Consider the following 27,660-nt stretch of genomic DNA (forward strand, 5'->3'; position numbering starts at 1 on the left):
TTAAAACCAATATGACTATTTAATGCAATGGCTGTGCCATCTCATGTCTCCAACCACAAATCCACAGACATGCCATGGACCACTTGGATAAAGCTCATGAGCCACTGGTGGCCCACAGACCACAGTTTGGGGACCCCTGAGCTACGTAATTTAGTAGTCTTTCAATTCATTGGTATGGAGTAAAATGTTAGGTAGTTTCTGCAACAATGCAGAGAACCCAACAGGGATCTGGATGGAATTTCAAAGGGCAAAGCAGCTGTTAAGTCTCACCCAGTACATGCTGTAGTGAAGTCCATCCTAGCTGTGAGCACTTGAAATTTCAGCAAGGGCTAATGTTAGATCCACCACCTTTGCCCTCAAACGTGTATTTTCATTCTTGTACTCCTTACACTCAAGTCCACTTTATTGGATTTGCCCACACTTGCACCGCAGCATCGAAGTTTGCTTCTTTCTCTTCTCCCCACTCTCCCACAAGTGGAGGCTCTCAGATAAGCAGAGAGGAACACAAATTTGAGCCTGATCTGAAAGGGGGATGCGGGGTGCCACAGGGTAGGACATAAACTGGGAGAGTAATAGGTGGCTGCCAACTTTACCCCAACACCAAGCTAGCTTCTGCTTGCAAAAGAGCTAGGGCCCTCGCTGAAATGGGTAGGAGTGTGGAATCTTTAAAAAAAAGACAAATTAAAACCATCACAGCATCTCGGAGACAGTGAGGGAGGGGGAGAGAGAAAGGGATGCATCTGCAGCCCCAGTGAATTTGCTGGATGTTTGGGGAGGTTATGTTGAGCACATATGGATCTCTGTTCTGGTGCAATGGAGGGATGTCTTCAACACAAGGGAAAAGAACAAACCAACCAACCTCAAAACACAGAAAGAGCCTCAAGTGGGACAGTACACACCCAAGACACAGGGAAGGTAAGCAATGCAGCAAACAACTGCCAATTCAGTGTCAAGATTTTTTTTTCTTTTTAGGGAAGTACTTGACAGTAAACAAAAACCATTTGGTGAGGAGGACTGCTGGGGCAAAGCAAGACACTGCGCTTGTGTAAATCTGCCTTCCAGATTCTAGTCCATAGCATGGCAGCGAACCAAAGGTCACGGAGAGCAAGAGGGAGGAATGGGGTGGGGGGGCTGCTGCAAGAGAGCAGATTTATTATTAGAGGCAAAGCCTCAAAGGAGAATATTCCATCCACATAGGGAGCAAGTATAAGCCAGCAAGAACCCCTTCAGAATCAGAACAGCAACTTGGCAGAAGTTGCCCTGCTCTTCCTCACCTACATACAAGTGCCCCTCCCTGAAAAAGCAGAGTTCACTTCAGCCCCCAAGCACTGGGAGAGTCCAGCCCAAAAGGCACTTCAGAGCAAGGTTTGTGCTTGGGTAGAGCGAGGGGAGGAGGCACGGGCGTCCCAACGGAGGGGCTTCACTTTAGTGCATTCATATCCGCTTTTGGAGCAACGGAAGTCAGGTGGACAGCAGTGGCGTTTGTCGGAGCAGCAGGAGCCCTGAGGTGGGGAGGGGGAAGAGAGGCAGAAATTATGGGATGACACTTCCCATCAGAAAAGAATATACAGATTTAGAAAAAGAAGACTTCCTGCTTTAAGTTTGCAAGCCTACAAGGCTGCAGGGCCATGTAATACACACTTAAAAACAGCACTGATATGTTTTCATGTTTCTTAAGAAGTGGATTTTCTTTTCTCACATTTCTACCCTGCTATTGAGGCCTTACTTATACCCTTAAGCTTGGCGACCTTTTTCCAGTACTTTATCTTCTAGTGGAAAATGTTCTGTTTCATATGTTTAATTTATTTATTACATTTATACCCCGCCTTTCTTTCCATGAAACCCAAGGCGGCTTACATATGGATCCCAGGCAGTCTCCCATCCAGGCACTGACCAGACCTGACCCTGCTTAGCTTCAGCAGGGAGCTGGCCTCATGTGCCTTCAGACCATAGACACATAGGTTCACTAGGAATGCTGAACAGATGCCAATTGGAATCAAAGTATTAGGCAAGTGGCAGTTTAAAGTGGTTTAAGCTTTGTTTAGTAAATACAAATAAAATAAACATGCCGAGTTAGATCACTCTTGAGCAATTCAAAAACTTTAAGAAAATCCACATAACTGATTATGATATACAAGAAATCCAAAGAACTCCAATCAACCCCAGCCAGCCTGGCCAATGATCAGGGATGATGGGAGTTGTAGTCTAGCAACAACTGGAGGACCACAACCCCCCACATTTCTGCCCTCATCTTTCATTCCCTTTGATCCATCCACACAGCTCCCCTTCCCAGCCTCTCCTATACCCTCCTATAATCACTGCTTGAAATCTTATCCAAACATCCCGCTCACCCCAACATCCCCACTCACCAATTCCAACCACAAACTCTCCAGCCTGGGCACTAACCTTGTCATAGGGGCAACAAGCCCACCCACCAGAGCGTGTCTTGCAGCAGGTCTGGTGGTCATGACAGTAGTGCTGAGAATCACATGACACATCCCGGCCGGATGTGGCAGTGCGTGAAGAAATCAGCAGGCCTCCTGCAGGAAGGAGCCTGGGCCACGGCTGTTTCTCACAGGTCTGAGCAGCCACATTACAGGTGTAGCCAGAGGGACAACAGTGTTGGTGATCCTCACAGCAAACAGCCTGTAGAAGCAGAGAGAGAGACAGCACTTTGATCTTGTGCCTGTTCTGGACTGACACAGAAGTCACTGACCTAGCCAAAGAATTGCCAGTATGTGAGAAGCAAAATTTTATTTCATTTATATTTTAAAACAAACATTAAAAATTGCGATACAAATTCCTGTTATAACAAACATCTTCCTTGACTGGTGAAAAAGGCATAACCAAAAAACACAATACAATATCCTACACAAAAACAAACAAGGGGGTTAAAAAATGAAATGGTGGCAAGAAATATTTGCCTGTGTAGCATGCAAGTTTGGCCTCAAGTCTATTTTCGTTAAGGGAAGAGTTTTAGTCATTTCCTATTTTACAGCTTAAACACCAATCACCAATGACCGTGGAATTGGCCATATCTTCAATTGCAACATTTGCTAGCCTCGACATCTGCTCAACTGTTGGAGACCGTTGTTTATAAATGCTTAATGAATCTTTGTAAGGTAGAAGTTCAGAAACTCAGAGGTGTGGAATAGAGAATTAGAATGTATTATACAGCTGCTCAAACAATGGGAAATTGCTTTAGAACCTATGCGGAACATTTCCTTAGACCTGATACTGAGACTTATCCAGCAAAACGTAGTATTGTGAGTTTGATGGACTCCACAAATTTTGCACAGGAAGACGCTGTCCAATACAGACAGATGTTGGAGGTGTAATGCAGCGAATACCTCAGCCTGGTCTGAAGTTGTTATCCGTATTAATTTTGTGCTGGCAAAATTCTTGATATTTGCAGATGTTCATATACTTGAAAATATATTCTTGTACCATGGGGATTACTGGCAGGACAACAAAAGTGGATTTTGTGAGCTCTTACGGTTGCTAAAAGATTTTGGCTTCAAGCCAAAAGGAGCCTGGCCTTTGACATCTGATATTAATAATATTTATGTTTGACGTTTTTAATAATGTATTTTATATTTTTGTGACCCACCCTGGGACCTACTGGTGAAGGGTGAGTAATCAATATAAACAACCACCACCCACTGTCTATCACGCAATAGGCTGAGGACCTCACTGCCTCTGGCTACTTTTAAACACATTTGATGCAGATGTCAGTTTTGCGTGGATACCTATTTGGACATCTGGAGGGCTTATATTAACAGACATGTTTAACTTACGATGCATGTATTGATGGTTACTGTATCTGTAATGTAATCTATGGTGGCTTATTGTTACTATTAGCAGCAGTCATATGTTTTTATCTCTAACATTTTTATTTAATTTTTCCCTTTGTTTTCTTCTTCTTTCCTTTCTTTGTTAAATTTGCAAATAAAGTTAATGAAAAAAGGAGGGAATTCAAGGAAGCTATCTTTGTATTTAGGATTAGATACTGCTTTTGACAAGCTGAAAGCTTGTCTCCCCTAGCGCTTAGTATAGCCCACATTTCATTACATCCCCCTAACTTTGAGGGCGAGGCTTTTTCTCTGTTTGCACCGGAAGGAGAGCAATCAAGTGCTGTTTAGTTGCATGGCTATACTCCAGGTCAAGAAATTCCCAACGGTAGTCCACAGAAGCACATTTGGGCCTAAAAGTGGTTTTTTTTTAAAAAAAAAGAAGTGTGCTATTATCCTTGAGCCAGCAGCAGGCTGGGCCAAAGACAGATATGTGCGGGGCAACCAATGTGACTCTTGTCTTCCAGCAACACAAAACCCAGAGGTTTCTACACACACACTCCAAGCAAGAGGCATGACTGTAGTTCAGGGACACGTTCTAGCCAGGCTAAAGCAGTAGAGGAGGGTGACAGCAGGGCCGGGGGGGGGGGGTGGCGGCCAGGAGGGCCACATTTGGCCCACGAGCCTGAGGTTCCCCTCCCCTCTCCTAAGCCAATGCTGCTGAAGCTTTCAGCAACTGCAGCAAGAGCGGAAGACAAACTCCCACACCCTCTTTCCAACATTGTCACACAGTGGATATTCAGGAAAGGACAAGCGAGACTGGCAAAAAGAAGTTGCAGCGTCTCCTCACCCCTTAAGAGGAACGGTCCTGTTCATAGCTCCAGCCAGCCTGGAACAGGAGCCTCGAGAGTGATATTTAGGACTTTCAGGGCAGGGGATGAGTTTCAAGAGTAAAGAAGGGGACAGAGTCTCAAAGTCTTGCACCTCCACCTGATGAGTTTAAATTGTGTGTGCATATATAGAAACAGCTGTTCTGAGAACAGTATATTTGCAGATTTTTTAAAAAGCACGTAATAACATGCATACCCTCACTCACATCCTAAACAGAGTTCACAAGGGGTGCATTATTAAACACCTGATACCCTGCAGGCAGGCAGACTTCCACTTCTCCAACCACTAGCACCATCACTTCCAGGACCCGCCTTCCCCTCTGCTCTGTTGTTCATCTTTTTCCCCCTGTGCTTTGTCCTGGTGGCTGCCTCTGCCCCAGCCCAAGCTGCCTACCCCATTGTCTAATAGGTCAGCATCCAGTTTCAAGAATCACAATGCAAGGCTGCCACGTGGCAACAAATATGGTGCTGAATCACACAGGGCCCTGCAAGCTCTCCTGGCGGTGGTAGCCGCCACAGTGCCGCTTCAGCATTCCGTGCCGGCATCTGGCACACAGAGAGCTTCCATGAGAAATTATGGCTGCACTCACGTTGGGCAGCTGGCAGCAGCTCCAAGCACCCGACACACCCTTGCAGCAGGTCTGCCCTTCCTCGCAGCTGACGGTGTCGTTGCACCGGATGCCGTGAGTTTGAGGCACACCGGCAGGATGCTTTGGCACCCAAGGCAGAGAGTGCTGAGACTCCTGGCAGGTGCCCAGGGCTGGATCGCAAGCATAGCCTTTGGGGCAACAATGCACATGGTCTGCACAACAGACGGCCTGCAGGGGAGACAGCCGAGGGTGGGGGGGAGAGAATGGCTTGAAAGTTCTGGCTCAATCATTCCAATTTATATGTAAGAATCAAGCCACCGCCCCCCCCCCAGCCTAACTGCTCTCTTAGTTATCTGGCCCACAGCCCCCTTCCCCCTAGTATCACACAACCTCTTCTAAAGAGGGCTAGAAAAATGGCACCAGTGTTGGAAAGGACACACCAATCCAAGCCTTTCAGGTACAATCATCAGTACACAAACCTGCAGACTAACTTACCCCAGGCACAAGTCCCCAAAAGTTCAACTAATATTACTTAATGAGGGATCCCCACCCCAGGCATCACTGGAGCCCTCCTTCCCCCTCCCCGGGGTTGCCAGAGCCCTCTCCCCTTCTTCCCCCTCCCAGGAGCTCGCTGGAGCTTCCCCTTTTGTAAGCATGGCACAAAACATGTATCTAGGAAGATAAATATTTTTATAGCACTTTCAAGTGTTCAAATTGCTTCAGGCTGCACGATCTAGTGGTAATCCTTACAATAGCCGTGTAAGGTAAGCCAGTATTTATTATCTCCCACACTGCCGATTGGGGTGGGGGGACAACTTGAGGCTGAGAGGCAGCAGCTTGCCTAAGGCAACCTAGTGAATTCACAAGAGAGAGAAGGGGAGGCAACGTTCAAATCTGGGCCTTCCTGGTTCGTCGCTTCATCCTTGAGCCATTATGCTACACCAGCTTTCTAGGAGAAGAAAACTACCGGGGATCTTTAGGATTGAACTCCAGGAACCATTTCTGGATTCATTTGAAGAAATAATTGGAGAGCATCCTAAGAACGTACAGGATTAGACAACGAAAATAAGATGGGTCAAGTGGCAGGGGTTCCAAGGAGGCTTGTTTATGCCTCACCCATTTTTTTTAGAAAATTATCCAATGCCTGTTCAACCACAAGGGCACGGCGAACACTACAGGGATTTAGCACTGCGTAGCGAGGTTTCCCTATAGTTCTAAAAGCGAGTGCACACAAGGTTTCAATGTCATCTTCCTTGAACTGCATATACCTATACCGCTCGAGTGTCACGTTCAATTGTGACTTCACAACAGGGATCCTGCCACCGCCTCCGCTCACCTCTGGGAAAGGGCAGGACCCCCACTTGCCCGAGGCCAGCTGGCAGCACGTGTGACCATCTGTGGAACTTGTGCGGTCATCACATTTTGCATCACTATCTTGCCTTGGTAGACCGAGAACCAGCAAGACCCGCTGGGAGGGCCCCCCGCCTTTGACGCAGGAACTGTGTGCCGAGTCACAGGTGTAGCCGCTGGGGCAGCAATGGACGTGGTCGGCGCAACAGACTGCCTGGGGAGAGAGAAAGAAAGAAGACGTAGGCAGTTAAGGGAACTGAAGTCCACAGCACATCCACCCTTCTGTTTAGAGGAACAGCCCACATACAGGTTCTAGTCTGGCTGTACACGCAATGCCTTCAAACACATTCCTTCCCCAAACCTGCCCATCTTCTTTCTCCCCAACAAAGGCCACAGATTCCTTTTATGGCAAAGGCCTTTTTGCATTTGGAACATGAAATCCACTTCCCGTGGCTGCGACCACGTGGCACCCCTAGTAGGAGAGAGGTTGGACAGAGAGTCAGTATACGGCAGCCGCAAGAGACTTGGACTCGGGAGATCCCTGCCACATCGCTCTATCATGAAGAGAATCATGTGGCTGCAAACCAGCATTTGGGAAGGGCCGTAGCCCAGTGGCAGAGGACACGCTTTGCACACAGAATCCTTGGCATCTCCAGGTAGGGCTGGGAAAGACTCTTGTGTGAAACCCCAGGGATGGGGAAGCTATACCCAAGTCCCAAGACTCCAAGTCCCATCAGTCCCAGACAGCAGAGCCAACAATCAGGGATGATGGGAGTTCAACAACTTCTGGAGAGCCACAGGTTCCTCATTCCTGATGTAAGGCAGCTCCCTATCTATGTCCAGTGCCGCCGCCTGTGCTCGTATGAACACAGACCAGGTGGGTCTGGAGCCATTTGGCCAGATCTGTGGCCCACCCAGCCCAGGACTGTCTAGTAACCTGACTGGAAGCAGGCTTTTCGGAAGCCTGCTCACTGGAGTTAGACCCGGGGATGCATACAAACAATACATTTTGCTAAGGCCTGAGAAAGAGACTAAAATCACGTGGGGGAGAATTTTTGAAGCCAATGGAAAATCCACTGGGGAGATGACATCAGCCACTGAGACGGGGGCCCAAGCCTTCTGCCGTTTCCTCCTAGCTACCTCCCTTTGGCTTTTGAAGCATCTCCAGGTAGGGCTTGGAAAGACTCCTCTCTAAAATCCTGGAGAGCCATTGCTGATAAACATAGATACTGCGGAGTTAGGTGGACCAATGGTCTGACTTTGTGCAAGGTCGCCTCCCACGCTGCTACTCTCTCTCCCAGGCTGTTGTGAGGAAGCCCAGTATTGATAAACTGCCCTCAGCTCGTTGGTGGAAGGGTGGGACTGGGCAAGTGCACAAAGGAAGTATTCCTTCCCCTTTAAAATGACACACTCAACCAAATTCAAACCACACCCACCTGATATATGCAGGAAATGTCAGGGATCCACCTGGCTTGCACAACCCAGTTTGCATGACGCTGCAAGCCAGGCTGCGGCTTACCAAGATCCTGTGAATGTGCAAGCTCCTAGAGAGGTGCTCACCACCACTTTGCTCCTCCCTGGTCCTTTTTGCTCCCCTGATGTGCTGAGCTAAGCCAAGGTTGGGCTTAGCATGCCATCTGAACCCAGGCTCGTGGTTAAGCTCTCTTCTCTTGTTAAGCATGAGCTGCAGAGCCTCAAGGTTTCTGCAGTAAGCGGGACTGCTTGACAGTGAGCCTGGAAAGTCATGTTCTTATGCAACGGTCCTGTCAGCTGCTATGTATTTATAGGGCTTCTTGTTTCTTCCGAACGAGATTGTCCGAAGCAAGTGTGACATTATACAGCAAGACTATAAAATACCATAAAAGCCAGGCTGTGATCCCATAAAAACAGCACCAAGCAGTTGACTGACTCAGTTTTAGGGAGTGGGCAGTTTACTCAACACCACTTCAGGCACAAGAGATGCTGAAGGAAGCGAAAGGGACTGGGAGGGGCTCACCGCAAAGAATGGCATATATATATATATCTCAGATGCTCCCTGCAGGCTGATAAAAGAGAGCAGGCGGGTGTGGGAGCGGGCGATAGCAGCAGCAGCAGCAAAAACCCAAGAAGGAAGTTGCTAAATGCACAGCAACAAAGGCGAGGTAAGGAGGACCGCAGCCCCAGTGAAGCTGCTGGAGCTGGACGCCTATTGAGAGTGGGACAGAAGGCAGAGCAAAAACTTGCAGTTGTAGAGACAAAGCAAGAGAGCTGCAAGATGAGCAGCTGTGGAAGAGAGAAAGAGAGCTGCAGGAGGGAGTCTGGGGTTATAAACTTCAGCAGCGAGCCAGCGAAAAGCAGAGAGAGTTAAAAGGGCTGCTTATCACAAAACGGATCATATGATGAGAACCTCCTAGGCGGAGCCTGGAGTAAGGAACTGTTCTGGGTATCGGAGGCCTCCCTAGGGGTGTCACAGGGGACAAGTATCCTGACAGGCAGCTTATAATTTAAGGAGAAACTGCGCTCACTGTTGCAGTGGCATTTCCCACTCAGCAGCCTAGCATAGTTAATATACTAGAAGCAAAATAACCTCAAAACATGGACTCCTTGCTCCACGTCTTCACTCTCAGCCCCACAAGTTGAAAAATTGCTTCCCACCATTCAGCTAAAGCACCAATTGATTAATCTACCGATGAAAGCTTGCAGACTTCCCTAGGAGACCGATACTCTGGGCCCATAACCCTAGAACGATCACAGACCTGCACTCCATCAGATCTAGCTTCCCAAGTAGAAGAGCCCAAAGCAGGGAGAATATATATATATATCTTATATTATAACAAAAGCCCAACGCGTTTCGGCCACTCAATAGTTTGGCCTTCATCAGGGGATGTACTGGTCTAAAATACTCTTTTCTAGCAAATCTGCTCAAACTAATAATGATCACCTATTTTGAGCAGATTTATATATATATTCCAAGCATTTTGGAGTCCCCCCCCCTTTCCCTTTCTTTTGCTTTTGGATGCTTGCCACCTTCTGCTCCTACTCAAATAAACTGCTGACCCATAATGAAACTGTCCCCATGACACACACACACTTTTGGGGGGATACGCTCACCCGCTCAACATACCTGTGGGAGCGGACAACAGGCCCAGCCCTGCATTCCCCTCCAGCAGCACGTCTGCCCATCTGCGCAGCTAAACTGGTAGTCACATCTCACATCCCTGCTTGAAGAAGTGATGCCAACGATTGCTGGCTTCTTCTCCAGCCAAGGTACGCTGTCTCCATTCCTCGTGCAAGTGCCGTGCGACAGATCACAATAGTAGTCGGCAGGGCAGCAGTGGGTGCCATCCTTACAGCAAACAGCCTAGAGAGCAAAGGGGAGGAACTCATGAGGCCGGAAGGAATCACTGGGTCAGGTGAAGGGAATCTCTTCCTGGTTCCAAATGGGGAGACCAGAAACCTCATTGACCAAGTCTTTTAATGACATTTTGACTGGAGGCCGAAGTCCACTAAAAGAAGTCGGCAGATCAACCTATTCCTGTTCCAGATCACCTTCACACAGACTCAATCATAGGTCTGGTCTGTCTTGTCAGTTTGTGGATTTTTTTTTGAAAGAAAGCATAAAAAATTCTGCATGTGAATTCTATGCATTTTGTATGCAACAACAACAAAAAGCTGATTGGGCAAATTTCTCCTCCATTGCTAATGACACCCAATATTTTCCCTCCAGTTGTGGGAGATCTGGGCGTCCCAAGGGTAGATGGGCTGGGCAGTGGAAGTCCTAGATTGTATGTAAGGGCAGAAGAGACCCTTCCTGAGCCACTGGGATAAAGTCATGAAATAGCTAACCCAGCTAAAAGCTGGGCATGACCAGTTACCACATGTAAAACCACATCCTAAACCAGTACCTGAGGACCAAATTAGACGCAGCAGCATCAGATTAGGGATCTACTACAGTCCTGTAGAAAGTGGAAGATGCAATTCAAAGGAGCAAAAAAGAAAGCACGGGTGAAGTGGGCTGAATCCTCCACCCACCTGTGCCTTCCCTCTCCGCAGAGAGGGGCAAGGACCCAGAGGAGGGGAAAGAAAACCTCACAGGGGGCCTAAAAATATCACCAACTGCATGCATCCCATGGGCAGGAGTGAGAAATGCAAGGGGAACTGAATTTCATCCAGCAAACCAAAATAACTAGCGAGAACTTTGGCTGCCGATTTCTGGTTGTCAAGATGCACCTCCTGCTGCGTAACAGTATTCCCCTTCTGCGGTTCACCCCCACCCCACACTTGAGATGCAACTGTCCCCATTGTACAGAAAGTAAAACTGTGGGCCATGGAATGCATATTTCCAGAGCAGCCAGTCTTGAACCCACTTCCCCCTCTTATCTCCCTATGCAAGCCTCTTTTGAGCACAGGCCGGGAGACACTTGGCAGCAAACACGGCTTGGGTAGCAGGAGGCAGAATCCCCACGCTCAGAGGTGGGGCTGAGGCCTGGCCCTCTCTTACCTTCGGCAGTGGGCAGCAGCCCCAAACACCCGATGAGAGGGTGCAACAGGTGTGCCCATCTGGGCAGCTGGTATGAGTGTCGCACTGCACCACCTTGCCTGCAGAGCTTGCAGGGGAGCTTGGTCCTGCTTTTGCCAGCCGTGGGGTGCTTCTGCTGTCTCTCAGGCAGGACCCTGCCGACAAGTCACACGTGTAACCCTTTGGGCAGCAGTGGATATTGTCTGAGCAGCAAACGGCCTGAAGAAGGACACAGAGGGCCGTCAGCTTCACCATGAAACTCTTTTGGCACAGAGAAGATGTAATGAGGACACCTTTTACCAATGGGTCTGTCTAGTTCAGTAACATCTACTCTGACTGGCAGCAAGCCTGATGAAAAAATCCTCCCCACCAGTCAAACTAGCTGGGATCATTTTAACAGCAACATTGGGAACCAAACATGGGACCTTGCACACGCCAAATGTCTGCTTTGCCACCCACTTTAACGGATCATAGCCACCCATGGCAGGAAGCTACCTTGGTCCATCTAAGTCAATATTGCCTACACTGACTGGCAGCAGCTCTCCAGGATTTCAGATGGGGTCTCTCCCAGCTCTACCTGGAGACACCAGAGACATAAGCCTGGGACCATTCGCACACAAAGCACGTGCTCTCCCGCTGAGCCATGGCCCTTCTCCATCCATCACAACAACAGAACAAGCAAACTCAGTGTCATTGCTTTGCCACAGGGTATATTTGATGGCTACAGGCATTCATAAAATTGATCTGCAACAGGTACTAGATATGCATTTCCATTCTAAATTCAGAGTCCTCTTTGAAGCGCTCATGTTGCACTCTTTGCAACCCAGGCTATGGTCTAGTCCCAGGCTAGGGTCTGAAGGCACATAAGGCAAGCTCCCTGCTGAAGCTAAGCAGGGTCAGGTCTGGGCAGTGCCTAGATGGGAGACTGCCTGGATGGGAGACCGCCTGGGAACCATATGTAAGCCGCCTTGGGTTTCTATCATGAAAAGAAAGGCGGGTTATAAACAAACAAACAAATAAATGGTTGCATTTCCACTCATCAATCACCGCCATGTGGCAAGTACATCCCCTCTTACCTCCTCCAGGGGGCAGCACCCCCACGTGCTTGGGCCACGCCGGCAGCAGGTGTTCCCATCTGGGCACCTGTGCTCCACATCACATTGTACATCATGGGCTGCAAGAAAGGGAGGCATTCATGTCAAAATGGGAACAGCAAGTCTTCTACTCAATTTGACCCTCCTTTGCAAGCATCTGGCAATAAGCAGACCAGGAATAGCCAAAGTGGTGCCCTCCAGATGCTGTTGCACTACAACTTCCATCACCCCAGACCACTGCCCACGCTTGCTGGGCTGCTGGGAGTTCAAGTCCAACAATATCTGGAAAGCATGCTGGCTACCCTGAAGAAGATAGATGTTGTGGAAGAGACCACTCTTCTTACTACCTCAACTGCTGCAGAAAAGATGGACAGCAGGAGGCAGAGCCTCGCTGTTGGTCCAGGAGGAGGAAAAAAGCTCCTACACTCCTGGAGGACCACCCCAGCTTGCAGCATGGTGTTAGGTTCTGTAACAGTGGTGTTCCCTAGACCCCAAGAGTTGTCAAGAGTTGTCAAGAAACCTACATTATTGTCAGAACCAGTGTTGCCATGAATTCTGGAACCTAGAAGGGATGGGAGGGACATACAACTCTAAGTTTAGTTTTTCTTCTCATGAGAAGAAAAACTCAAAGGCGACTTTCAGACAATAACATCTCTGTAAAAACAAGATAAAATGTATCCCTTCTAGATGTTATTATTTTCTCTCTGTCTTGCTTCACTATACACATCCTGCACGTTGTAGCAAAAAGCACAACAGAACAAGTGTTCCCAAATACTTTACTAGAATGTATCCATAGTTTTACGTCATACTGCTGACACAAGCACACTAAAGCCTCATGTTTATCTTCCACCAAGTGTCAATCTAACTCTAATACTCGCTTTCCTCAGTTCTTATCTCACATTACGCCTTTTTAGATTGACAAGTTTATAAACTCTTCACCAATTCCTCGCTTTTTATGAAATGAGTAATGTAACAAGATAGGAAACTGCGCTTGCTTTATCTCTGTAATGCTGTATTCCTTTGTATTCCTTTGTTATGATATTATACTATGTTTTGCTTATAAAACCTATATAAATCAGGCTTCAATGAATAAACTTTGTTCTCTGCCCTGACAGACTCCTGTCTGCAGTTCAGAGATCCCTTCTTGATCAAGCAGTAATTTTGTGTGTCTATTTTATGTTTATTTTATGTTTATTGGTATCTGGCTGAACCACTGAAACAGGTAAATTAAATTCTAAAGCTTGCACTCCTATTCAGGGCTGAGGAGTGCGCTAGCTCGCCCTGCTTGGGGAGGGGGCTTAAATTTGAACCCAACAATGGGAAAGGAGGACATCAGCCAACACTGCAGATCTCTCATCCACACCTATTTACAAGAACATTTTTAGTACTAGCATTATTGGAATGCCAGGATATCCGTGGCATTTAAGATTTTTCAGATATTGATGTGATTCTGGCTTGCTCTGTTGTAGGAGAAAAGGCATCACACATAATCAGCTGTCACCACCCAGGCAGAGCTTCTTCAGGCCTCCAGGAGGAGGCAAGGCCAGAGCAGTAACTCATACAGAGATGGAGTGGACAGGCACCCTACCTGCCAGTGCTGGCCTTATCATGAGGTGGGGTAAGGTGGATGTCCCAGGAGCCCGATTTTGGGTGTCACAAAAGGACAATTACTACTGTGTTTTAGCTGCCAAGAAAAGAGTGGGACATTTACGAGATTTTCTGTGTCAAGTGCCAAAATAATGTTACTGGCTTTGGACACTACATACCTTTGGTTTTTTGGGGGGGTGGAAGGCATGTCTTTGCTGCTCTGCCTCAAGCAGCATAAAGTCTTGAGCTGGGCCTGATCCTACAATACACAGGCAAAGCCTTTTTCCCCCTCTCTGCATGTCTCCTTTGTAACTTTGCAAGGCCTATTGAATCCTCCTCACCTGAGAGGTGGAGGTCCACAGCAAGACGTGTGATGGGCCACGACCGCTGCGGGGTCATGGTGCATTTGGAATGTGTCAGATCGCACGTGGTGCCCTGTGGGCAGCAGTGAAGGCGGTCGCTGCAGCACACAGCCTGGCAGAAGAAGGGGGGGAAGAAACAGAGAGAGGCATCAGACCTGGGATGGAACTGCCTGCCAAGCTTGGGAGGTTGGAGGGGCTGGTAGACACCAAATTCATGCCAAGTGTTATGACACCCCCTCTGGGTTGAGGGCAGTGTCTCTTGCTTGTTGGGACATCAAGCCCAGGACCTGAGTGGCAATCTGCGGGGAGGATTCACAGAAAATGGGGCCAATGAATACCCCAAACCTCCCTCAAAATAAATCAAGTGGTCCTCAAAAGAAGCTGGAGACATTCTGTGCAGACGGTCCTATGCCACTGGGGGTGCAATACGAGCCTCAGGTAAAGGGGCAAGTGAAAGAGGGACATGTTGCCCTGCTTCACCCATGGTCAAAACTGATGTGTTTCCATACAGTTGGTGGATGTGAGGGCGATCTGGCTGCGACATCCGTCACCCCATTGATCGCCAGGGTTGATTCGGCTGATCTGGCTGGCTTGGCGGGTGTCCCCTTCCTCCCTCACCGCTCCATGTGCATCCCTTCCGAAGCTCCGCGCTCGGTGGAAGAGGACGACCATCCCATAGATTTGCCACATTTTGAAGTGAGCAAGCTCTGGAAGGCCAGCAACACCGGCCCCACCCACTGAGCCCCTCCCACAAGAGTCAAGAAGCAGAGGGCTCTTTAAACCCCTCCCCAGTGTTGAGCGGCAACAGTGGTCTCAGCAGCGGCCTCTTTTTCATTAAGCAGTCCAGACACTTGGTACAAGATACAAACAAGAGAGTCCACTCCACACTGTGAATAGCAACAGAGACCTTATGCCAGGGATGGGGCCACCTGTGGCCTTCCAGACATGGCTGGTCTCCAGTTCCCATCAGCCCCAGCCAGCATGGCCAGTGATCAAGGATAACTGGAGTTGGAGTCGGGCCACAGGTTCCCCATCCCTGCCTTGTGCTTCTCATGCCCACGGAACATACTGCCAGAAAGCAGGAAGCTCTTGGGACTCTTTTGGCGCCTCCCCCCCCTTCCAGTTGTCTGCTCCATTTCAGCTCTTACATTTTGTAGGAGGCAACAGCCATATTGGCCAGTTGGGAGAAGGCAACAGGTGGCAACATCTGGACAGCTAGACTGATTACCCGGGCAGATATTGATCTGAGGCGGATCTGCAGAGACGGAGATTGAGAGAAAGCAAATTACTGGGGGCAGGTATGCTGCCTCTGCGGACATGGAAGGGCAACCGACTGAACTGCTGACAGGCACAGCTACACTTCACCGGGGCAATAGCCCCAGTTCCATCCCACCCTCCACTCTCCACTCCCTACCCAACACAAGCGCTCGTTTGTTTGCTGGGAACTTCTTCCGAAGAGCTTGCTCCCCGAAGGCTGCAAAGCACCGTGCATGGGGCAGATCGCAAGTTGTGTTGTGAGGACAGCAGTGGATCTTGTCTTCGCAGCACAATGCCTGGAAGAGAAGGAGGAGACTGGCGTGACGTCTCTCCCCACCCCCTACCTTTTTTCACCCATGGCTTGTTTAAGGCGGGGCACTGGATGCAGAATTTGATTTCTCAGAACCCCAACATTTCATTACCTGACTTTTTATGTTGCCTTTATAGATTTGCTGTTCTTGTTTTACTCTGTTTTATTTATTTATTTTTATTAGATTTATATCCTGCCCCTTCTCCCAGTAGGAGCCCAGGTTTATAATTAATATTTAATTGTAAACCACCCTGATGAAGTATTTGAATGATTGATTAGGGCAGGGTGTTAGAGCTTCAGTGCACCCTGTGACTAGCAAAAACCATAAGTGAGTTATGCAAAGTAGTAACAATTGAACTATGCAAAAAAAGGGCAAGTTATACAAATGGAAAACATTTGCTTCACGATATACTAAAGAACCAACTCTTTTGGCACAGATTTTTATATTCTCGTGATGTGCAGCTTGGCTTAGTTGTTAAAGAGTCATCTGAAGTAACTTGCTCAGGGTCACCTGTTCACTGTAGTGTATCCTCTCTGGAGATCGGGTGGGGGGTATAGAACTTGGTGGCCTTTTTGATCCCTTCTAAACCCATTATCTAACTGTGCTTATACCCTGACCGCAAAAGGACAGCACCCCCCTCTGTAGCTATCACAGCGTCCCTCCAGTTCACACAGTGGACTGTCTATCTGTTAGGCTCCCGTACCTCTGGCATTGGGCAACAGCCCCAGGTTCCATCGGGCATCATACAACAAGTAGAATCGTTTGGGCATTCCGATTCACCGTCCGGGCATTGAACAGCACTGACTTTGGCAGGAGAGATGGGAACTAGAAGCCAAAAAACAACGTTTTGTTTTTTTAAAGTTCTATCCCAAGTTTTGAAAAGCTTGGACATTCAGAAGAAGTCACTTTCTCAGTTTCCTGCCTATGAAATGGGCACCACAGTGGCCCATCTCGCTGGGTTTTTCCTTCTACCAAGAACCAGTTCACTGAAAGGCTCTTTTCAAATCAATAGTGCTAGGGCTTTTTTTGTGATGGTATTCACCGGCATGGAGTACCAGCACCTCTTTGTTGGCTGCCCATGGCAACCATATTGTGCTGACACCCGCAGCACTTTTATCTAGATACAAGTACTGGCACCTCATTTTTTTTAACCAAAAAAGCACTGAATAGCACTATAACACACACAATAATGGAACATAGTTGGAAGCCTTCTTAAAAGATGAGTATATGGAGAGAATCTAGTCACCAGGATTACATAACACTCATCCCATGAGAAATGCACGGCTAACAATTTGCTTCTAAGCCCATTTTAACGTTCTGTAAGGTACAGGTTCAGTCTGCCTGTCTTATTTAGCTGGACAATTTATATACCACTTATATTTAAACAAATCTGAGTGGCAACGTCTGTCCCCATATGAGGCCCCGTATTTCTCTCTCCTACAGCGAGATCAGCAGAGGCAGCTCCATTAGGAAAGTGCCACCGCTAAGGGCTAGGAACGCTGCCTATTTTGTCACGCCCTTTGACCGGAGAAGACAGGAAGGGCCGTAGCTCAGGGGCAGAGCACGCACTTTGCATGCAGATGGTCCCAGGTTCAATCCCCAACATCTCCAAATAGGGTTGGGAGAGACCCCTGCCTGGAACCTTGGAGAGCCACTGCCAGTCAGTGTAGTCAATACTGAGCTAGATTGGCCAATGGTCTGAAGTTGTGCAAAGTCAGCTTTCTGTCTCCTTGCGCCTGAGCTTGTGGTATTTAGGAAGCAAGTGAAGACTCTTCATTTTAGAATGCATTGTACTCAAATAGTATCCCGGACATTGCATTCATATGGGATGGGATGCAGTTTTTATTGCCAGATTTTACATTTAATTGTTAAGCTGTGGCCCCTGTTCCACCAACCCTATCCCAAAGTACCTTCGTTCTGTAAGCAGAATCGCCCATCAGCACTGCAGTGTGAGTCCAGGGGGCAGCAATGGCGTCCATCGGCGCAGGAGATGCCCTGCAAGAGAGGAGGCAAAAGCATCCAGCACAGCAGACACAGTTGAGATTCAAAGGGCAGAGGGAACCCACGCTTGCCTGCACTGTTGCAGACCCCAAAGATTCTAGAAAGAGGTGCTGGAACAAGTCTGCCTGTCACCTGGAAGGGTTGGTGCGATGGATGTGCGCAAGGGGCACGTGCACCAAGAAGGTGGCTGTACCTATTCAATGGTAAGGGAAGAGCATGCTCAGAGGCTCTTCCACCACCACTTTTTTTGCATGCCAAGATCCACAGTGTCCTAGTTAAATTCTAAGTGGAGATCATCCAGATTCCAGAACCAGGGCCCTCTTTCCTTCCCCTTGGTTTTATTAGGCAGCAAATCCTCTATTAAGGCAGGGCTATGGGTCTTTTTTTTTTTTAAGCTCTAGGGCTGCTCTCCCTATTGGACAACCTTTTTGGGGGCGGGAGCACATTCCAATGGGGGTAAAAGTGGGGTGGAGCAACAGATGTGACATTTACCTTTCCACAGAAGACTACATTTCAGCCACACAAAAATCAAAAGGGTTTTAAACACACACACACATACACAAACCGCTCTCCATCCAGGAAAGGGAGAGGCATTATCACACTTCAAGGACATACTCCAGCCAAGCAAAAGCACTCCAGGTGGGCGTGGAGCAGGGTCAGTGAAGGGTGCAGCCTGGGGAGAGATGGTGCAGTCCGACAAGGGCATTGTCTAGGAAGAGTCATGCAAGCTAGAGAGAGGGGCTTGGGAAGCTGCATTTGATCCCCCCAGGTCTGAGGTTCCCCCACCGCTGGTACAAGGTTATTTTATTATTTTTTTACTTACTAAATTTATACAGTCTACCCAATAACTTGTGTTCTCTGGCAGGATCACAAGATTAAAAAAATAAAGAACACGAAATTCAGTCACGATTGCTGTACTGTAGCAAACTAACCGGGGGGGGGGGAGGAAAACACACGGCCTGGACTGCTCCTGAACCTTTAACAGCAATACAAACTGTAGAAATTCAAAAGTGAAGTTTGTCGCAGCGCAGAGATAAACGTGATCACCTGCAGAGCAAGGGTCAAGTAAGAAGGTTGATAAGCTGGCACCTCACCTACTCAGTGGACAGATCAGCTGAGTGCTTCTGTGTCATGGCTGGGTATAGGAAAATGCTAATTGTTCCACTCACAACTCAAGAGCACCCACCCACAAACTCTGGCAGAGCTCTTCCTGCTATCCACAATGTGAAATATTTCTTTTTTTAGTACCTGGTTAGGAGATGGATCCAAAGAGAAACATCTGTACAGTGTCAGACTGACTATCTTGCGATTTATTTCAGCACAGAACAAAGTGGGAAAGAGGGCAAACGGAGACTTCCAAGATGTGAGGCAAAGAGGTTGAAACGTCCTCTTTTGGATATCCCAAAACGTGGCAGGTATTGGAACGGTCCCAGAGCCATCTGCTCCCTGCAAAACATCTTCCCTCCATTCTCTTCCACAGCTTACCTCTTTCCAGGGGCAGCAGGCAAAGACAGCATCTGGTGTGCGCAGGCAGGAGTATTCCACTGGGCACATACTCCCATCCAGGCACAGAACGCCCGAGGCCTCCTTCATCTGAAGGAGATAATTGTCTTCTGGGGGAAACATGAGCAGGGATGCTCCCATGAACTGTAAAAAGAAAGAGAAAGCATGCAAGCGAGAAGCAACTCTGGCCCCATCTACATACTCACACAGCCTACGTCCCAACACTTCCCCTGTAGGCCGCAGAAGCAACAGCCGCCACACAGAAAAAAGGTGCCATAGAATTATATTGGGAACCCAAACAGACTGCTAAGAGATCAACATTAAACATTACTTCTGATATGTTTCACTTGGCAGATACAGCACAGCCTACGCTAGAGGTCCGCAAAGTTTCTGCCTTCAGGTAACACCTTTTCACTCCCCGCCAAGAAACCGCTGCACGTTGCAGGGGATGCAAGTGGGCAATGGTGGGGAACTTGCGGCCCTCCAGATGCTGATGGACTACAACTCCCATCAGCCCCAGCCAGCGTGGACAACGGCCAGAGAACATAAGAAGAGCCCCGCTGGATCAGACCAAAGGCCCATCATAGCCTACCATCCTGTTCTCACAGCGGTCAACCAGATGCCAATGGGAAGCCCACAAGCAATACCAGAGTGCAATAGCACTCTCCCCACTTGTGATTCTCAGCAACTGGAATACAAAGGACTACAATGGAGGCAGAGCATAGCCTTATCCTTTGTGAGTTTGTCTAATCCTCTTTGAATGCCATCTTGCGGGAGTGAATGACACAGTTTAACTATGAATACAGACATAGCATTAGTGCATACACACTAGGGGGGTTCTGCCCCTCTGATTGCTCCGTTCGCCAACCAGGGACTCCCAAACACACAGGGACTCCCAATCCCTCCAGGGACTCCCTAACTAACATACACATATCCATCCACCAGGGACTCCCAAACAGATCACCTTGCCCTCAATGGGCTGCTAAGCTTCCTCTTCTCTTTCCCCTTGAGACCTTCTCCTGCGAGGAGGAAGGAGGCAGTCGGCTGGGGCGAGCAACACAGGAACTGTGGGGAGTGGCTGGGGCAGCGCCTCAGCAACTGTCCTGTTCTCCTGTCACTTCCCTCCTCCTTGCCTTCCACAGCTGTGGGTGAGGTCGGAGGGCAGCAACAGCAGAGCAGCTCAGCTGATAAGGAGCTAACCCAGGCTGTCCTGATTGTTCCGCCATGGCTTGCCCAGGCCGTCTCGCTCTTCCACCTTGCTTGTTCGCCTCACGCCCGCCTCACTCACCCGCTGGTCTACTGCCCTTGCTTGCCTCACGTGTGCCTGCTGCCCCCTCCTCTTTGCCCCCATGGAATGATGCCGTCGCGCTGTGTGACAGCAGCAATAGAAAATAATACAAATATTGTATGTATAGATATGTACAGGTTTAGGATGGTATAGGTTTTTGGAATTCTGTTCCATTCTAACCCTACTTAGGTGTGCTGCTGGGGAGTGAATGCCACACACAGGCAGGGCGAGCAGGAACAAGCACAGTGAGCTCCACCGCACCTCCCACATCTTCATCTCTCTTCACAAGTTGGAGAAAGTGTGGAGCATTTCACTTGTGGAGGCTTCCTGCAGAAGGGAAAGAGTAATACCACTCGTCCCTGTTTGCCCTGCCCACACGCAAGACAAACATGCGAGCTGCACACTAAAATAGGGCTCTTTTCGTTTTATATATATATATTTTAAATTGCCTTGTTGGTCTATTGGGTGCATTTAATGGAAAGGAAAAAACAACCTTTGTTTTTCCAAAGGAAGACGGGTGGGGATCACAAAGACTTTCCTTTTCACCCACACCTATTTGCAAAAGGTGTGAATCTGATAGAAATGTCACACAGTTATGGTTTCCCACCTGAGGTCGGTCACAGCAGGCATATCCATCCTCTCCAGAGAGCTTGCAACAAATGGAGGATCCCTCACATTTGCGACCATCAGGGCACTGCATAGAAGAGGCTGTCCCACATAACACCAGGCACACCATCAGCTGTGCCCACATCTTGGCCAAGAACCTGAAAAGAGAAAGGACAGGCATCAGCTGATTGCAGGCAAACCAATGACTTCCTGTGGACTGCTACACTGTTGTGAGATGCCCAAGACCAAGAAGCATACTCTCACCAAAGCCCCTGATTATAAATTAGACAATGCGCGTTAAGAATGCAATGTAGCATTCTGACCTATAGGAGTCTCATGAGACTCAGCTGGGTAATCAGCTGACCTAAACAAGCCTCATGTGACTCAGTCATCAGTGTAGGAGCATCATGTGCATGAGTTCTGGGTGTGAACAGGGCCAATTATGGAAAGTTCCGCTGTGAAAGCCATCCTGGGCCAAAGAGTCATCTCATATTTGGCTGTAGGGCTTGAGCCTCTAACCAGGCTAGGCCAGTGCAGTAATTGCTGGGCCTCCATTGCTGCACAGCTGCCTAGGAAGGCTTAAAACTAAGCAGGGCCAGTCCCATCATTAGGCAGAGTGAGGCAGCCTCCTCAGGCAGTGGATACCAAAGGGCAGGATGCAGCAATGAGACACTGGGAGTCCAGAGCTGGGTACCACACAGCCTTGCCCTGCACTTCCTAAGCTAGCCTACTGCCCTCAGGTGAGGTACAGGATTCCGTTCCATCCCCAGTGTTGAGGTAAGATGTACCTACCAGTCAAATTACTGCCTGTACACAATTTATTTATTACATTTATATACCACCTTTCCTCCAAGGAGTGTCGTAATTGGTCCTCCTGCTCCCCATTTTATCCTCACAACAACCCTGTGAAGTAGGTTAGGCTGAGAAAGACTATGACTGGCCCAAGGTCACCCAGTCAGCTTCATGGTTGAGTGAGGATTTGAAGCCCAGTCTCCCAGGTCCTAGTCTAACACTCTAACCATTATACTACAGTATAATGGGAGTGGGGGCCAGTTTGTTCTTTGCCTCAGGTGGCAAAATGCATTGGGCTGGCCCTGAAGGAACGCCTACCTCCACCCTGAAGGACTGTGGGTGACGAATGGCATGGAAATAAACTTGGACATAACACAAGACCTGCCCATGCTCCCGGCAGAGCTCAGTAACTGCCTCATGCAAAGACGCATCTAAGCTCAGAGTGGAGGGCATTTGCTCTGCAGCATGAGACTGGCACTGGTTACTAGCTCCTATTTCCTTATTTCCACACAAGTTCAAAGTAGAGCTGAGTGAGCATCCTCAGCAAGGAACTGGAGTTCATATGCCCCTGCACCCCACAGTAAGCTATACCGGCAGCTTGTGCTTACATCCCATCTCGTGGCCCATCCTCCTGGCGAAGTGGCTTTAAATGAAATGAAACTTTCAGGGAGGAAGGGGAAAAAAGACAGAACAAACGGACTGTGTGGAATTCATGAGCTAGAAAGGGTTTCCAAGGGTTATCCAGGCCGACCTCCTGACCTAACGTGGGGATAGGATATCCCCAACATCCCTGGTTCTCCCAGGTTGAACCACTGCCCTGACTAGCAGTGCAATCCTATACTTGTCAATTTATTTAGACGCAAGCCCCACTGAGTTCTGCAGGAGATTTTACTAAGTAATAGTGTCTAGAATTGTAGCCTAAGGCATGAGAGACTAAAGATATTCTAAAGCAAAGCTGTTAGTATTTGACAACGGCATAGTGCTTGTGTGGAAATTGCTACGGTGCACAGAACATCCTGATGTGTGATCCAAGGGTAAAAAAAGCTTCAGATCATTTACCGGGGATTGCCAAGACGGTGCCCTGAGTCCCAGTGTGCCCACCAGAGCCTCTTATGGTGCTGCAAACAGTTTCAGTAAAAAGCCATAAAAAATCGACAATGAATGAGACTGTTTGCTCTTTCTGCACAGATCCTGTTTGCACTTGCTCAGCCTCTCCAACACTTCTCTTCCTACAATAGCCATGTTGTGACTGCCATCCATGATGCTTTTTCAAATTATTTCATTATTTATTTATTTATTAGATGTATATATCCTGCCCTTCTTCCCAGCAATTCCAGGTGGCAATTCCAAATGTGCTCACTGGCTCAAAAAAACTGGCAACCACAGACACCTATTTGGAAAGCTGGATGGCATATGTGTAATTTAATTGGTGATTAGTGTATCCTTAATGTGAGAATGGTGGTTTTTGTTGGAGGTGGTCTTCACTTCTTTTTTCTTTGTTAAATGTGCTATTAAAATTTTAATTGAAAAGGTTGGCAACCTTTGATTGATGCATTCAGAGCACACACTTTTAATGAGATGTAAATAATATTCATGTTAGAAAGTGCAGTATCTGAATTGACATGGGTTTTATATTAATTTAAATCCACTGTACTCCACTTCCAACCTCTGATGCCTCTTCTAAACTTTCCAGTCTAAAATGGGCTGAGTCCTAAAGGACACAAACTCAATGTTCTCTTCTCTACCCTCTGGTTTAACTGATGCTAGCTCAGAGGTAGTTCACCAACAAAGAGTAGTGCACAATGAAGCAGGAAGACTATTCCTTTCCCTAGGCTCAGTAGCTTAGGAATGACAGAAAGAAGTGTTATATTGTAAGATATAGATCTAGAGATTTTCAAGCTCAATACGCTAGGAGAGGAGCTAACTAGCAAGGAGGCAACTAAGAAACTTTGCTAAACCAGAGCATAGTTCATATCTAACGTCTGCACGATGTAAGACCATAGATTTGAGCTATAGCTGCTTGGGGAAGGTGTGAAGGTTCTCACACACTTTGATCTGGAATAGCCAATTCCCGCCAGCCAAGCTTCTCATCATCATGAGACATACACCCCTCTCTCCCCTTCAGAAACTTGACAGGGTTTGCAAGAGAAGCCTGTAACTGTTTCAAAAAGAATAAATAATATCCCTCCTGACAACTCAGAGGGGGAAAAAAGTATTCGCCTCAGATTCACAAAGGGCAGAGATGATGAACCTGTGGCACTCCAGATGTTGTTGGACTAACTCCCACCAGCCATGTTCAAAAACAGCTAGAGGGCTGCTGGTTTCTCACCCCAGTCATAGGGGAGCTGAAACAATGAAATGGAGAGCACATGTGTATCTGTCAACCATTCAGAACCACATGCACATGACAAGTCTAAAGCTGGTTCCAAGTTCCTTATTTGCAGTTCCTAGTTTCCCATTTCATTTGAAGATGTTGATTAATGGCTTTAAACACATGTTTATGTAGCACCCTGAAACAGACTACCCCAAATCATTTGTCTGCTGTTGTTTATGAGCTTCAGCCCAGAAGTCCATTTGTTGATCTGCACATGCAAGCAACTTGCACCCCCCCAAAAAACCATGATACCCACGTTATAATTACAAATAATGCTATTGGAATCCTGCCCTTCCAAACAGCCACTACAAGGCAGCAAATTGCTCAAGAACACATTGCACAGGATTAGGGCTGTGGTGTGGGTCACAGTGTGACAAAAATGTGAGCGGAGGGGGAAGGTCAGATCCTTATCGAAAAGATGTCCTGTTGCATTGACTTGCACATGTTTGCAACCACACACACACAAATTCAGGCCCTGAAAAACACAGGTCAGCTCCAAGCCCAGTAGTTGTGCAGTCACACAGGTGCAGCTCAAAGGTGGAGGAAATTTGGGCTTAAACTGAGCTCACTGACCTGCACCATTGTGAACAGCATGCTCCCTCCTGTTATACAGCCCCAGCCTTCTCTGGCAAAGTATAGAGAGCTGGGTGCTCCCAAATATTAAACACTGCTATGGGAGAGTAAAGAAACAGCCCCTCCTCCCCACACTAGCTGTGCCTCTTTCTCCTCCTTCCCCACCAAAAAGATGTTTCGTTTCCTTGGGAAGCCAAGGCCCCCTACTTCTGAGAAATCATTAAGTGGGAGGATGATCTACACTGAGTTTGGATCTACACAGATTACAAAAGTCACATGCAGACAATGTGATATCGCAAGACCAGCGGAAGCAATGTACACAATCTGTGCCACAGGTTGCTGCATATCCGTTTATTTGATTTTTTGTGTGCGCTGCCTTTTTTAAAAAAAGCTGCTTCAATTAATAAAGGAAGCAGCGAAGAAACTGTGGTTGGGCTTCCAGGAAGGCTACTTGATCCCACACGCACAGTCAAGAAAGCCAAGCAGGAAAGATTAGTTGCCAATAAGAGGTCTATAGAATTACTAAAATAGCAAATACCATGCCACAGACTGATGCACTAATCTAAAACAGAGTGTCTCCAAGACACACACAAACACAGAAGCAGTTCACACATTTTAAAGGTGCACCTGCAAAATGTTTTCAGTATACATATAAGACTCATTATGTGTATCATTTGGGGACAACAGGCCACAAAGTTAGGACTGGCTGCAGCTCGTACATTTCTACCCTGCCCTTCAACCCTAAAGAGCTCCTCGAGTGGCTTACACATGAAAGTGTCAAGAACTACTAATTCACCAATTACTTAAAACCAGAAAAAGAGTAAAAACCTAACACTAAAACTGGAGCCCTCTAAGACTTAACAGCACCTAAAAATCCTGGGCAAACAAAAACGTCTTCACCTGGTGCTACAGAGATAATGAAGTCAAAGTCTTATCCCAGAGAAGTTAGGCATCAGCACTGACATTGGGCCATTCCACATCTCACCCACCTTGCCTCTGCTGGCAAACAGACCTGCAGATAAGCTGGGCCTCAGGGAAGAGCTCAGCATCTGGGCAGATTCATTGGGGGTGGGGGAAAGTGGTCTTTGAGGTACACTGGTCCTAAACTATGAAGGGCAATCAAATGCCCTGCAAATATTTTGGACTTCAACTCCCAATGGCTGTGCTGGCTGGGGCTAATAGGAGTTGTAATCCCAAACATCTACAGGAGCGCACCAGGTTGGGGAGGGCTGCTCTAGAGGGACTCGTACAAACATGGCCAAGCCACTACAAAAATAATTTCGGGGGTGGGATGTTCCAGAAGAGATCCTGGCTCTCTTCTGTGTGACAACCTTTCAAGTATTTGAAGAGTGCTATCATATCTCCCCTCAGTCTTCTCTTCTCAAGGCTAAACATACCCATTTCCTTCAGTCTCTTCTCACAGAGCTTTGTTTCCAGTCCCCCGATTATCTTTCTTGCCCTCCTTGGAACCTGTTACAGTCTGCATCCTTCTTGAAGTGTGGTGTTTAGAACTGGATGCAGTACAGTACTCCAGATGAGGCCTAACCAGTGCAGAATAAAGGGGCACTAGTATTTCATACAATTTGGAAACTGTACTTCACACAATTTGGAAACTATACTTCTGTTAATGCAGCCTAAAATAGCATTTGCCTTTTTTGCAGCCACATGCACCGTTGGCTCATATGCAAGTTGTGAGCAACAACAGCTTCAAGATCCTTCTCACATGTAGTATTGCTGAGCCAAGTATCCCCCATCTTATAACTGTGCGTTTGATTTCTTTTTCCTAGGTGGAGAACTCTACACTTATCCCTATTAATTGTACTTCAAAAAAGGAAACTTCTCAGTAAAAGGGAAGTAGAAAGGGAAGCTCAAGAGAATGATTGGGGGGTATTCAAACTACAATAACAGAAGCTCAACTAGAATGTATACCGCAGATCGGGAAAGACAGAATGTTTTAAATTGTTTAAAATTGTGTTCTACATTGTTTTTAAAAGATGTGTTTTTAAATTTGTATATTTGTTTTTAATGTTTTTAGTTATTGTAAATCGCCCAGAAAGCTCACACGTGTGTGTAAAGTTTCATTCTATTGTTTTCAGCTCAGTGCTCCAGCCTATCAAAATCTCTGAATTTTGTTTCTGTCTTCCAGGGTGTTAGGTCTCCTTCCCAATTTTGTGTCATCGGCAAATTGGATAAACGTTCCTTGCCCCTCCAGCCCACATTTAGCTAGCTTGCTAATCAGAATATCATGGAGCACTTTGGCCAAAGCTTTGCTCATGTCGAGATATACTGTGTCCACAGCATTCCCACAGACTAGCAGGGAGGTTACCAGATCAAGTAATGAGATAAAATAAACCTGACAAGATTAACTCCGTCTTCAGTAGCTGCCAGATAATTGCTCCCAAGAAGCAAAACAAGGAGATGTTTGCCCCCAACATCTGGCATTCACAGCTAATAACCCTGGCAGGGTGGGGGAGCCCTTCCTCTACTACAACAGGATCCTCAGGGGTACCCCACCCCGGATACTCACTCTTTGCACCGGCTCCTCCAAATGCGCGTAGTTAATCTTCTGTAGCCGGTTCCTTCCAGACCGAAAAGCTTAGCTCCAGGTCTAGGCCACACCCCTCTCGACAGAAATTGGCCCCTAGCCACTCTTCCCACAATCTGAATGGCTGCTTTTACTTAAGGAGGGGCGTGGAAGGCGGAGAGGGCTTTGTGTTTTTTTGTTTTGGGTTGGCTGGTTTGCTGCGCGAGCCTCCCCTCCCCATCTCCCTTTGGGAAAACCGGTAGTCATAT

General features: G+C 47.6%; 1 protein-coding gene across 3 annotated transcripts; it reads right to left on the bottom strand.

Moving 5' to 3' along the window:
* On the bottom strand, positions 1-27,647 carry GRN (granulin precursor). Of its 3 annotated transcripts, none has more exons than XM_061588498.1 (15): positions 27,395-27,647; positions 21,130-21,286; positions 19,217-19,378; positions 17,641-17,725; positions 16,434-16,555; positions 15,577-15,715; positions 15,311-15,417; positions 14,142-14,274; positions 12,196-12,293; positions 11,102-11,338; positions 9,725-9,961; positions 6,608-6,835; positions 5,272-5,499; positions 2,407-2,646; positions 1-1,502 (listed from the first exon to the last, which is right to left on the bottom strand). In XM_061588498.1, exons 2-15 carry the CDS (start codon positions 21,271-21,273, stop codon positions 1,356-1,358), a joined length of 2,307 nt encoding a protein of 768 aa, XP_061444482.1. In that variant the 5' UTR covers positions 21,274-21,286; positions 27,395-27,647; the 3' UTR covers positions 1-1,355. The 3 variants fall into 3 exon arrangements, with proteins under 3 accessions (XP_061444482.1, XP_061444483.1, XP_061444484.1); XM_061588499.1 differs by lacking the exon at positions 27,395-27,647 and adding an exon at positions 26,265-26,394; XM_061588500.1 differs by lacking the exon at positions 5,272-5,499 and having other exon boundaries at positions 27,395-27,646.
* Positions 27,648-27,660: the final 13 nt, after the last annotated feature.

The sequence above is a fragment of the Rhineura floridana genome, chromosome 11 (assembly GCF_030035675.1).
Source record: "Rhineura floridana isolate rRhiFlo1 chromosome 11, rRhiFlo1.hap2, whole genome shotgun sequence".
Lineage (NCBI taxonomy): Eukaryota > Metazoa > Chordata > Lepidosauria > Squamata > Rhineuridae > Rhineura > Rhineura floridana.